Source organism: Danio rerio, chromosome 3 (assembly GCF_052040795.2).
Source record: "Danio rerio strain M-AB ecotype USA chromosome 3, GRCz13ab, whole genome shotgun sequence".
NCBI classification, from domain to species: domain Eukaryota; kingdom Metazoa; phylum Chordata; class Actinopteri; order Cypriniformes; family Danionidae; genus Danio; species Danio rerio.
Window position 1 is genome coordinate 5,957,501 of NC_141023.1, and position 13,960 is coordinate 5,971,460.

At 40.2% G+C, this 13,960-nt stretch overlaps 1 protein-coding gene across 1 annotated transcript in view; it reads left to right on the plus strand.

Annotated features, from left to right (window-relative positions):
• Positions 1–13,960, plus strand: part of sphk1 (sphingosine kinase 1) — a 58,723-nt gene that overhangs the window by 28,907 nt on the left and 15,856 nt on the right. The window contains exon 2 of the mRNA XM_087243598.1: positions 9,516–9,665. Within this exon, the coding sequence (XP_087099724.1) occupies positions 9,516–9,665 (150 nt within the window). The remainder of the gene's footprint in view (positions 1–9,515; positions 9,666–13,960) is intronic.

Here is a 13,960-nt window from a genome sequence, read left to right on the forward strand (position 1 = left end):
CCTGTACCACATGTCTTTGAACTGTGGGGGAAACCAGAGCACCCGGAGGAAACCCATGCGAATGCAGGGAGAACATGCAAACTCCACACTGAAACACCCACTGACCCAGCCGAGGCTCAAACCAGCGGCCTTCTTGCAGTGAGGCGACAGCACTACCTACTGTGCCACTGCATCGCCAAATGCCGAGAGTTTCAAATATAAATGCCAGATCGTGTCTTGACACTTTGCGAATGTTTAATTCATCCGGTTAGCAGCTGAGTTCTGTCAGAAGGAAGGCAGCAGGTTGTTTGTGTAGTGTGTGTTAATGAAGCCGTCACAGACTCCAGTGCTAATTAGCGTCCGTCAGCGAGCGAATGCTAATCAGCCGCTAGTGTTAGCAGCGCAGCGGGTTTCCTCAGTGTTTCTGCTGACAGAAAGCTGTTGTTGGGTGGACTCTGAAGGCTGTCATTGATCCGCGAGCAGCAGCTCATTATGGCCCTTCGCCTCAGTGCACTCTGGGTAACAGAGACAACAACCTGCTCCTGCTGATGGTGAACGTTTCGCTCCACTGATAACTCCCTAATACAGTGCGTCAGCAGTCACACTGACTTTACTACGTGTTTAAAGTGCACATGATATGATTTTTCCACAAGATGTCAAATCTCCAGACTGCGTCTGTAAAAAATTTTAGCTTAAAATATGACACTGGTCATTTATTATGATCAGGGCTTAACATTAACTTTTTTGACCACCAGCCACTCTGGCTAGTAGTTTTCCAGCATTACTAGCCACTCACCATTTTCACTAGCCACAATTTTATTTTTGGGAAAATATATTTTATACACATAAATATGACTTTGACATGCTAAAATTACTTGATTATGAGTTTCCGTTATCTCTACATGCCTCCTCTTTCAGTTCACTTTTTGTGTGTCATATATGAGCTTGCTCAATAATCACGAGCAAATGGGTCAGGGTTTCATTTATTACAATTAGTTTTCATAATTTTCAGAGCCCAAAATGAAGGATTTACCCAATTTATCTCTGACCACACCATAAATAAACAGTTAATTATTTCTTAGCCACAAATTTTAAATGTGTGAAAACATGCTAAATATAGCTGAATACTAAAGTTTTTATTTAACAAAACATATGCACAGTCATATGTCCTGGCTAAAGGTCCCAGATCACCAGTTAACTACACATAAATGGGGAGTAATTCTCCCATTAAAGCAATGTTATTGTAAAAAAATAATAATTAAACCATATTAATCCAAACGAAAGCAGGTAAAAAACATACTGTGTGATGATGAAAGGACGATCACACACACACGCATGGTTAATGATAGACCCATAAATTATCTTTTCAAAGAATGGTTAAACCGAAAGCAACTGGCGCTGCTTACAATAAGTCAACTCTGGAACTCTTGAAAGCAGCAAGACTGTGGGTGCATGTTCCTTCCTTTTTGTTCAGTCTATTTGAAAGAGAATCGATCGCATCAGTTGAGTTTCTAGACACAGTTGCTTCACAAAAGGAAACGGGAGCGCGCACGCGTTATAAACAGTCGCGCGCATCACCTCAGCTGTTAGCGCGAATGATTATCCTCTTATTCAGTATTCACCTGGTTTGCTGATGCGAAGTTGCGAACGCAATTATTTTTGTCAGTCATGTTGCTTCTCGATCGCCTGTGCATGCATATTGGACTATCCTAATTGTCGAACCCTGCTTTTAACAATTACTATCTGGGAAAATTATTTTTAACCAGCCAAAGTGGCTAGTGCGAGTGTCTGTCTTACCCGCCACCGCCGAAATCTACCCGCATTTGGCAGGTGTTAATGTAAAGCTCTGATTATGATGATGATTAGCCAATCAGTCAATACTGACGATTGGCCACTTTATGGATTGTGATTTGCCACGCTTTCCTATTTTTTGACTGCTTCTTTCAGTGGTTTCATATTCAAGTTCGTGTCAGTCTTGATTGTGTCCAGCCATCGTGTTCTCTGACGCCCTCTTCTTCTCGATCCACTGACTGCACCGAGCATTAAAACTGTTTCCATGGAGTTGGCTCACATGATATGACCAAAGAACAAGAGCCGCTGCTTGGTGATTTCGCCCTCTAGCGATACATTTTTTTGACATGCTCCACGATTGTTTTGTTTGTGATCGTCGCCGTCCATGGTATGCGCATCATTCGCCTCCAGCACCACAATTCGAAAGTATCGATCTTCCTTCTGGAGATTGGGAAACGATGCTGATGTCCTTGCTTTTCCATACCTTCTCTATTCCTTGCATTGCACTGCGGCCAAGTGCGATTCTTCGTCTGATCTCCGGCCGCCATTGACTCGCCATTGTGGTCGGTCTTGGATCCAAGGAAGATGAAGTCTTGGACTGATTCGATTTCCTCATTGTCAATTGTTATGTGGACTGTACCATTGCTTGCTGTTGTCATTACCTTTGTTCTTGATGTTGAGGTACAGTCCCATGTGTTCACGGTCTTCTTTCACTCTTCTTACCAGATATTCGAGGTCCTTTTCACTTTCTGCAATCAGGGTCGTATCATCGGCATAACAAAGGTTGTTGATGTTTCTCCCGCCGATCTTCGCTCCGATTGGTGACTTGTCCAGATTGCACAGCCTGATGTCAATTATATCTAGTCAAATTTGCCGCTGTTCGGGCGTGTGCAAAAACACGCTGTTCCTTTAAATGCAAATGAGATTCTCTGCATTCACTGAATTTAACACTAAATTAAGAAAATAGCTCAAAATTTAGGAGGAAAGTTGCCATTTTTTTGATTGCCACAGATTTCCTTCATCCAGAAAGGTCACATTTCAAATTCCCTCCATGCTATTTGCATTGTTTTATAGTAAATAACATTATATTCGGAGATGTATAGTAACAAAGTAGAACTACTACACTACTGTACTTAAAGTACTGAAAGGCGGTATCTGTTCTCTACTGGAGGATTGTTTTTTTTTTCTACTACTTCCACTTTTACTTCAGTACACATTGTCAATGAGTTTAATACTTTTACTTCGATAGATTTTTTATGTGCTGCATCATTACTGGTTACTAGGGGTGTCAAAATTATGGTTGTGATGTTTACTTACAGTTGAAACCAGAAGTGTACATACACTCTATACACTCATAACCTTTTTTTTTTTTTAAATGTCTGATGGTGAATCATACCAAACGTTTACTGTTTTAGGTCCGTTAGGATCTAAATGATTTACATTTGCTAAATGCCAGAATAATGAGAGAGTTAATTTCTAGACAGTCGAAATTTTACATTCATTTCCTTGGTATTTTTTAGCTTTGCTTTTAAACTGTTCAACTTTGGTCAAATGTTTTGAGTATCCTTCCACAAGCGTCTCACAATAGTTTGAAGGAATTTTGGCCCATTCCTCCTCACAGAATTGGTGTGAGTCAGATTTGTAGGCACAAGCTTTTTCAACTCTGCCCACAAATTTTCTATAGGATTGAGATCAGGGCTTTGTGATGGCCACTCCAAAACATTCACTCTGTTGTCCTTAAAGCACATTTGAACTAATTTGGCAGTATGCTCAGGGTCATGGTCTGTTTGGAAGACCCATTTGTGGCCAAGTTTTAATTTCCTGGCTGATGTCTTGAGATGTTGCTTCAGTATTTCTACTTCATGTTCTTTCTTCATGATGCCGTCTATGCTGTGAAGTGGACCAGTCCCTCCTGCAGCAAAACAGCCCCACAACATGATGCTGCCCCCCATACTTCACAGTTGGGATGGTGTTCTTAGGCTTGTAAGATTTCCCCTTTGTCCTCCAAAATGTAACTCTGGTCATTATGGCCAAACAGTTCAATCTTAGCTCCATCAGACCACAGGACATGTCTCCAAACATTAGCCTTTTTCCCGTGTAATTTAGCAAATTGTAATCTGGCTTTGTTGTTGATTCTGGCTTGTTGATTTCCCCATGTTGTCACACAGGGAAGCAGTGTGTTTGAGATTTTCCCTAAATACTATTCTACAGTTGTGCCTCCAATTAACTCAAATGTTGTCCATTAGCCAATCAGAATCTTCCAAAACCTTGACATCATCATCTGAGCTTTATCATAGACATATTGATCTTATTGAATGTAAACTTGAGTTACAAGAAAAGTTATAACAATTTCTCTAAACATATTTCTCTCATTATTCTGCTATTAAGCAGAACAGAAGCAAATTTGATAATCCTAACTTACCTAAAAGAGAGTTTAGTTTAGTCACAATAACATCTGACTTTTTAAAAATGGTAATGTGCCTTTTTATACAGTGTATGGAAACTTCTGGTTTCAAATGTATATCCGAGCATCCCTTCAGTTGATTTGAAAATGAATTAGCGTGTGACTGTTTGGCTCAGTTTCTGGTGTGAAGTAGACGAGTGTGAAGCAAACCTGTGGAGATGCTCTTCATCCTAAAATAGCTTACATCTGATCTGCGTGTAAAACCCGTCTGTTCTGATGAACCAGCCGCTTCAGACACACATCCCGGAGAAACACAGAGCCGCCAACACTGCTGGAACAGAAATAAACACTGTCAGAGCTCAATAAACCTGCATCTGTGTGTCTCTAGGAAGCAAAACCGTCAGAATTCAGACTCAGAAAACACATAACGTTCCCCTAATGTTAGTCTTTGGTTCCTTTTTGGTTCATTTTTTTAAAAGGACCAAAAAATAACAAACATTATTTTTAGGTTTTACATCTCAAACTCAAATATTATTAGGGCAAGGTCAATACAAGAACAGGCAGGAGCATAAGGGTAATCCAAGAGTATAGTCAGAATGCAGGCGAATGTTCAGGACAGAACATCATAAATAATAAACAAAGCAAGACACGGTAATAACGCTTCAAAAATGCTCACAAGACTCAGCAATGTGTGCGAGGATGGGAGGTGTATATATATATATATATATATATATATATTAGGGATGTAACGGTATTGTAAATACCGTCATACCGCAATATTAAATTTTTTCGATATTACCGAAGTCGCATGACTCGGTAAAACTATAGGTCTTCTGAGAAAATTTGCTCAGGCGAATGAAGCGAACGGGAGGTAGCTGAAACTTCATTTCCCATCAGCCCCGGCGTGGCCATAATCCTTTGCGGTCTGTTGTCGCTACAGATCCAGTAATGCGGAAATGGAGTGTGCTGCTAGTAGCGGAGATGAAAAAAAGATGGAAATGATCGAACCTAAAGCGGGTGTTGTCGCCGCGCGCGTTCTGATCAGCTGTGTTGTGGCGCGCGTATTGTAAAGCGCCGAGGAGGGGTTGAGCGCGCATACTCAAGAGAGGTGTTGTCGCGCGCCTACTGAAGGGCTGGATTGGATGGAGGTTGTGTCGCGTCGCGGGGGCACTTTTGATCGTTTTGGAAGGGCATTTTCTATCCAAGACTAAAAAGGGCATGTGCACTGCACAGGTTGAGCCCTGTGTGTGCACGTGCCTGCAAGTTGGGGAATACGACTAATAACAGTCATGGGGACTGCAGAAACACAGCACACTGTTCAGATTGATGCAGACATTGACTTGTACCGCAAAGAGACCTCTATCTCACTCATGGTTTGTCCTCTCAAGTGGGGGAAAGACAATGCACAACGTTACCCACTGCTGTCAACATGGGCCAAGTCATATCTCTCTTGTCCCAGAATCCTCAGTCCCAAATGAGAGGGGTTTTTTCTGTTGCAGGGGACATTGTAAATACCCAGAGATACCAGCTTTTACCAGATTATAGTTATATGATCATTTTCCTTTAAACCCATCTCTATCTAAGTGAGTGATTAAATGTTGAATGTGATGAGTTTTCAACAATACTAAATTGAAACTTTATTTTTTTACATGGTTTAATAATTTTTTGTTATTAAAATTGAAGTTCCTGTTTCAAAGCTAACAGATAGATGGCTAATTTGTATGTCATTGACACTTTTGGCACTTTTTTTGGAGTATTTTCAAAAGTTTTTTTTTTCCTGTAAATGATTCAATAAATACCGTACCGTGACATTCATACCGAGGTATTACCGTACCGTGAAATTCTGATACCGTTACATCCCTAATATATATATATATATATATATATATATATATATATATATATATATATATATATATATATATATATATAGTCCATGTAATCATTCACTGATGAACTTCAGCTGCATGTGTGTGTGGATGACTGTCAGCTGTGGCAGGAGTGATTGGAGCAATGACTTCTGGGAGTTGTAGTTCATATCAGTGGCAGTAGTGTAGATCTGCCCAGACTAGATCGCTGGTGATCTCGACCAATGAATTACCCCCAAAACTGAAAACATCCATATGCACATACAATTATTTTTTTCTTCGGCTTAGTCTCTATTTCAGAGGTCACCACAGTGAAATGAACCGCCAACTATTCCAGCATATGTTTTATGCAGCGGATGCCCTTCCAGCTGCCATCCTGCACTGGAAAACACCCATACACACTCGCATATACGCTACTGCCAATTTAGTTCATTCAATTCACCTATAGCACATGTGTTTGGACTGTGGGAGAAACCGGAGCACCCGGAGGAAACCCACACCTACACGGGGAGAACATGCAAACTCCATACAGAAATGACAACCGACTACGCTGAGGATCGATTCAGCGACCTTCTTGCTGTAAGGCGACAGTGCAAACCACTGAGCCATCGTGCGGCCCTAGATTTTATTTTTGCAACCTAAAACTAATGTTGGCAGAATATTGTGGATGTAAGATTTGTTAGTAGTGGCGAGACAAACCTTTGTTTGTTTTAGCTAGCGTCAACATTAGCGCTGCCATCTGCTAGTGCTGTGAGTCTGCCTGAGGACACACTCTCTCACAATGCTTGTCAAACATAAAAAACCTCCGAAACAGAAGTAAAAATGATGTTTTAACACTACATTAAACCTTCAGCAGCACAGATGGCAAAAACAAAGCAGGCAGCTGGACGAGCCAGCAGAAAATCACAAGTATGCTGAACTCTTAATTCAAAATAAAAGCCCAAAGAAAAGATTAAACGTAGTGTATATTTAATTCAGTAAAAATTATTAAGTCAATTAAATATACAAAATAATTAATTATTATTAATAAATAAATGCAATGCAATAAAGTACTTTTAAAAGAAAATACAAATGAAATAAAACATCTAAAAATTACCGTGAAATAAAAATACTGCTCTGAAGAGATTATTATTACACTATCACTTCACTTTCTTTTCTGTATTTTAAAACATCATCAATATATACTCAAGAAGGCTGTGGTGTTGACATGATGCTCAATTAGTACTGATGGGCCCAAAGTGTGGCAAGAAAAATTCCCCCACAGTATTACACCAGCACCACCAGACTGAACTGTGGATACAAGGCAGGATGGATCCATGCTTTCATGTTGTTGATGCCAAATTCTGACCCGACCATCCGAATTTGGCAGCAGAAATGGAGACTCATCAGAGCAGGCAACGTTTCTCCAATCTTCTATTGTCCAGTTTTGGTGAGTCTGTGTGAATTGTAGCCTCAGTTTCCTGTTCTTAGCTGACAGGAGCGGCACCCGGTGTGGTCTTCTGCTGCTGTAGCCCATCTGCCTTAAGGTTGGACGTGTTGTGTGTTCAGAGATGCTCTTCTGCAGACCTCTGTTGTAGCGAGTGCTTATTTGAGTTACTGTTGCCTTTCTATCAGCTGGAACCAGTCTGGCCATTCTCCTCTGCCCTCTGGCATCAACAAGGCATTTGCGCCCACAGAACTGCCGCTCATTGGATATTTTCTCTTTTGTCAGGTCATTCTCTGTAAACCCTAGAGATTGTTGTGTGTGAAAAATCACAGTAGATCAGCAGTTTCTGAAATACTCAGACCAGCCCGCCTGGCACCAACAACCATGCCACGTTCAAAGTCACTTAAATCCCCTTTCTTCCTCTTTCTGTTGCTCGGTTTGAACTGCAGCAGATCGTCTTGATCATGTCTACATGCCTAAATGTGCTGAGTTGCTGCCATGTGATTGGCTGATTAGAAATTTGTGTTAACGAGCAGTTGAACGAGTATATATAAATATATATATATATATAAATATATATATATATATATATATATATATATATATATATATATATATATATATATATATATATATATATATACAACAGTTCTGTCTGGCTTTCAAATCTGATTGGCTGATAGCCATGTGTGCGATATTCTGCAATATCAGAACTCCTACAGCCTCTTTACCCTTTGTGTATTACTCCGCCCACATACAGCCAGCAAAAAGCAGACACTACAGTTCTAAAGTTTAAAAGATGCACGCTCAGCGGTTTAACTGTCAGCTTATGATTTGACTCTCCATGTTTGATTTTGTTTTTATATACACAATTATACCGTCAAACTGTTGTATAAACGCAATATCACACTCGTAGCAGTGCGATATGGCTGTATATCAGCACTGGTGGGGGCACTAAGGCCAACGCACACCTCCCACCAGTGCCGATATACAGCCATATCGCATATACATATATATATATAAAGGCACCACCTTTGTTATTTAGATTAATAAAAAGGCAAGAGATTTATGATTATTTTCATTATTGTAAGTTAAATTTGATATATTTACTATAAATGCATTTTAGATTTCTTGATTTTATTTTGGTGTTTACATATTAATAGGATGCACTGTATGTTAATTATTTTACTTATTATAATTTACGGATATTTGAATTAATGGGTGACGTGGGGGTGCAGTAGGTAGAGCTGTCACCTCACAGAAAGAAGGTCGCTGGTTCGAACATCAGATGGGTCAATTGGCAATTGTGTGTGGAGTTTGGTTGTTCTCTCCGTGTTCGCATGGGTTTCCTCCGGGTGCTCCGGTTTTCTCCCACAAGTCTAAAGACATGAGGTGCAGATGAATTGGGTAAGCTAAAATTGTCCCTAGTGTATGTGTGTGAATGAGAGTGTATGGATGTTTCCCAGTACTTGGTTGCACCTGGAAGGGCATCCTATGTGCAAAACATATGCTGGATAAGTTGGCGGTTCATTCCGCTGTGGCGACCCCAGATTAATGAAGCGACTTAGTCGAAAAAGAAAATGAATGAATGAAAGAATGATAATTTAATGTTCTTTATTTGATGTAGTCGGTTATTTTTTTTAGTTTTGTTATGTTTTCATTTCATTCATATTCCTTCGGCTGATCTCCCTTATTTATCAGGGGACGCGACAGCAGAATGAACCACCAACTATTCCAGCATATGTTTTATGCAGCGTATGCTTCAGCTGTAACCCAGCACTGGGAAACACCCATACACATTCATACTACGGCCAGTTTATTTCATCAATTCCCCTTTAGCGTAGGTGTTTGGACTGTGGGGGAAACCGGAGCACCCAGAGCAAACCCATGTCAACACGAGGAGAACATACAAACTCCACACAGAAATGTCAATTGGCTCAGTCGGGACTCAAACCAGCGACCTTCTTGCTGTGAGGCGACGGTGCTAATTTTTTAAATTATTGTGAAACACAGAACAATAATATTTATCTCTCTCTCTCTCCATCAGGTGTGTTGTTCTCAGAGGTCCGCCGTGCGTGTGGCGTGATGGTATTGGTCAATCCTCAGAGTGGGCGTGGCCAGGCCATGGCTCAATACAATGGGCACGTTCAGCGGATGCTCACAGAGGCGGATATCCCACACACACTCGTCATCACCGGTGAGATAAACAACACTTCAGAGGAATGTTATTTTGAAGTGCTATTTTGTAGTGGTTGAACTAGGTATTCTAGGTCAGGGGTTTTCAAAGTGTGAGGCGCGCCTCCCCTGGGGGGCGCCAGAGCATGTCAGGGGAGGCGCGGGAAAAAATATAATATAATAAAAATATAATTGTTAAGTTTAATTATTATATGTATTTTTTATTATATTTAAACGTTTTAATTAAACAAAGCAAAAAAATAATACGTCAAATATAAGAAAACATTTTTTACCCAGAAGGCATAGCTGTGAATTTGCTTCTGTTTGGCAAGCCCGCCAATACAGGTCTATGCCTGCTAATACAATGGTTCGGTTTCTGAGACCCCCCCCCCCCCCCCCCCCCCCCCCGATTCAAAGCTGTAATGAAGTTCACGGCCCTTTGGCCGCCGGGAAGAAGGAGGCGGAGAACCGATGCAGTTTTTAAATGATTTATTAATAACAGTGACAAGCGGACTGAAAGCAAAAGTAAAATATGTCCGGGCCCGGTCCTCTCTCAGCTTCCTCTGCCCTCGTTCCTCCTTTTATGATCCAGAGCTCCTTCCGTGGGATCCGAGGCAGGTGCGCACCGCAGGTGTATCCACTAACGCGGTGGCCTCACTCCGTTCCCACGGCTCTCGGCCACGCCCCCTCGCCACAAAAGCCTTTAAGTTCAGGGCTTAAACCCAAAAGACGCAGATATGATGATCAGTATTTGAGTTTAGGATTTACGTGGACAGGACCAGTGTGTGTGTGTGTGTGTGTGTGCGTGTTTGGGAGGAGGGGGGCGCCAATGAAAAAGTTGTGTGAAAAGGGAGGCCCACTGTCTTAGACTTTGAAAAACCCTGTTCTAGGTAGTCCAAAATATTGGAGAGGGTTTTTCCACATGTTGGTCATAAACGCAGGTTGCCAAATTGACGACACAATCACGAGTGAGCATAACCTGCATTTTTAAGATTTCGGTTTTGTTTCTGTCAGCTTTGTGTTTTTGACTGTTTGGTGCTATCTTATGTCTGAATAATGCGCAGGTTAGTGTATACTCCATCAGCTGTTTCCGTTTCTGTCAGCTTTGTGTTTTTGACTGTTTGGTGCCATCTTGTGTCTGAACAATATGCAGGTTAGTGTATACTCCATCAGCTGTTGTAGTTTCTCTCAGCTTTGTGTTTTAGACTGAATGGCGCCATCTTGTGTCTGAATAATACACAGGTTAGTGTATACTCCATCAGCTGTTGTAGTTTCTCTCAGCTTTGTGTTTTAGACTGAATGGCGCCATCTTGTGTCTGAATAATGCGCAGGTTAGTGTATACTCCATCAGCTGTATTCGGTTCTGTCAGCTTTGTGTTTTTGACTGTTTGGTACCATCTTATGTCTGAATAATGCGCAGGTTAGTGTATACTCCATCAGCTGTTTTAGTTTCTGTCAGCTTTGTGTTTTAGACTGTTTGGCGCCATCTTGTGTCTGAATAATGCACAGGTTAGTGTATACTCCATCAGCTGTTGTAGTTTCTCTCAGTGTTGCATCTTTTGACTGTGTGTCTCCATCTTGTGTCTGAACAATGCGCAGGTTAGTGTATACTCCATCAGCTGTTTTCGTTTCTGTCAGCTTTACATTTTTGACTGTTTGGCGCTATCTTATGTCTGAATAATGCGCAGGTTAGTGTATACTCCATCAGCTGTTTTAGTTTCTGTCAGCTTTGTGTTTTTGACTGTTTGGTGCCATCTTGTGTCTGAACAATGTGCACGTTAGTGTATACTCCATCAGCTGTTGTAGTTTCTCTCAGCTTTGTGTTTTAGACTGAATGGCGCCATCTTGTGTCTGAATAATGTGCAGGTTAGTGTATACTCCATCAGCAGTTTTCATTTCTGTCAGCTTTGTGTTTAACTGTTTGGTGCCATCTTGTTGTCTGAATAATGCGCAGGTTAGTGTATACTCCATCAGCTGTTTTCGGTTCTGTCAGCTTTGTGTTTTTGACTGTTTGGTACCATCTTATGTCTGAATAATGCACAGGTTATTGTATACTCCATCAGCTGTTTTAGTTTCTGTCAGCTTTGTGTTTTTGACTGTTTGGCGCCATCTTGTGTCTGAATAATGTGCAGGTTAGTGTATACTCCATCAGCTGTTTTCATTTCTGTCAGCTTTGTATTTTAGACTGTTTGGCGCCATCTTGTGTCTGAATAATGCGCAGGTTAGTGTATACTCCATCAGCTGTTGTAGTTTCTCTCAGTGTTGCATCTTTTGACTGTTTGTCTCCATCTTGTGTCTGAACAATGCGCAGGTTAGTGTATACTCCATCAGCTGTTTTTATTTCTGTCAGCTTTGTGTTTTTTGACTGTTTGGCGCCATCTTGTGTCTGAATAATGCGCAGGTTAGTGTATACTTCAGCTGTTTTCATTTCTGTCAGCTTTGTGTTTTAGACTGTTTGGCGCCATCTTATGTCTGAATAATGCGCAGGTTAGTGTATACTCCATCAGCTGTTGTAGTTTCTCTCAGTGTTGCATCTTTTGACTGTTTGTCTCCATCTTGTGTCTGAACAATGCGCAGGTTAGTGTATACTCCATCAGCTGTTTTTATTTCTGTCAGCTTTGTGTTTTTTGACTGTTTGGTACCATCTTATGTCTGAATAATGAGCTGTTTTAGTTTCTGTCAGCTTTGCTTTTGATTAACGAAATATACGATTACGACCCAGAACAATGTTTTGAATCTAATTGTTATGTTTTGAAACAAGTGGCTATAAGCAGGATAAAGTACATCCAGGATGGTTGTTATTAACAACATGTCCAGTACTGTAAAGTGTTACCGAAATATATTTACCGCAACACTCACAATGCCACATAGCGCATTTTTTCTAAGCATCATTCAGCACTAGTTCATAGACAAACAGATCCGCTTTAGAGTCAGATGATGAACTCAGAATCACCTCAGACAGACAGACAGTATCTGAGTGATGTATGACTGCAGGATGCTGAATGATGGATCTATTTATACACACATCAGTCAATCTGCAGCGTGTTTGTGCAGATATAGACGTGTGTTTGAGCATCAGCAGTGCAGAAATCTCAGTGATATGCAGTTGAATGATAGAAATATACATTTCATTTTAATTATTTGTCAATTTGTATACATTAACACATTTTAAAACAATAGTAATAATAATAACTCGTTTCATTAGTTTTTGCCATGATGATAGTGCATAATGTTTTACTAGTTACTAAGAAAAATACTAGTATTGAGCTTACAGTGACATTTCAAGATTTAACTAGGTTAATTAGGCGAGTCATTGGACAACAGTGGTTTGTTCTGCTGCCAATTAAAATAATATTGACCGTTAAATATGTATACATTTTTATTCCAGTCAAAATGAAAAGAATTAAGGCTATCTCCAAAATGAACATTTCAATAGGAAGTGCTGTAAAAAATTCAGCTTAGTCCGTTTATTAATCAGGGGTCTCCACAGTGGAATGAACCGCCATCTTATCCAGCATATGTTTTACACAGCGAATGTCCTTCCAGGTGCAACCCATCACCGGGAAACATTTAGGAAATATTTGAAATAGAATTTAAGTTTCACAGAAGTAACAGCTCTATTATTAAGGAGTAAAGATGATTATTGAGATTGTTGAGATGAACGTAAACCAGCTGAAACATTCAAACACTGTTAATGTCACTGTCTTGTGAATGAAGCAGATATTTGATATGTGCACGTGTGTGTGTGTGTGTGAGAAGGAGAGAGAGAGAGAGAGAGAGAGAGAGAGAGAGAGAGATCAATAATAGTCCTGGTTGTCTCCATACACACTGAATTTGATGAGTGTGTGTGTGTGTGTGCGTGTGTGTGTGTGTGTCTGCGTGTGTGTGTGTGGTTTCAACTTCAAGCATTTCTGCTGAATCAGTCACTATGAATCTTCACTCCTGCCTCAAACACAGACACACACACAAACAAACACACACACACACACACACACACACACACACACACACACACACACACACACACACACACACACACACACAAACAAACACAGACACACACACACACACACACACACACACACACACAAATTCAGAGAATTCTTTGATATGATAATTGAGATTAGGTTATTATGGTTCACTAAAACCATAAAAATGTAAATAAATAATATTAAAAATAGTTCTGAAAAAAAAAAATCTAAACTAAGATTCAAAAGCATATTTTTTCCATTTATTTTACCTTTAACTAGAACTTCTAAATAAAAGGAATTAAAATTAAAGGGCAAAACAAAACAAATAAAACTTAAACTAAAATAT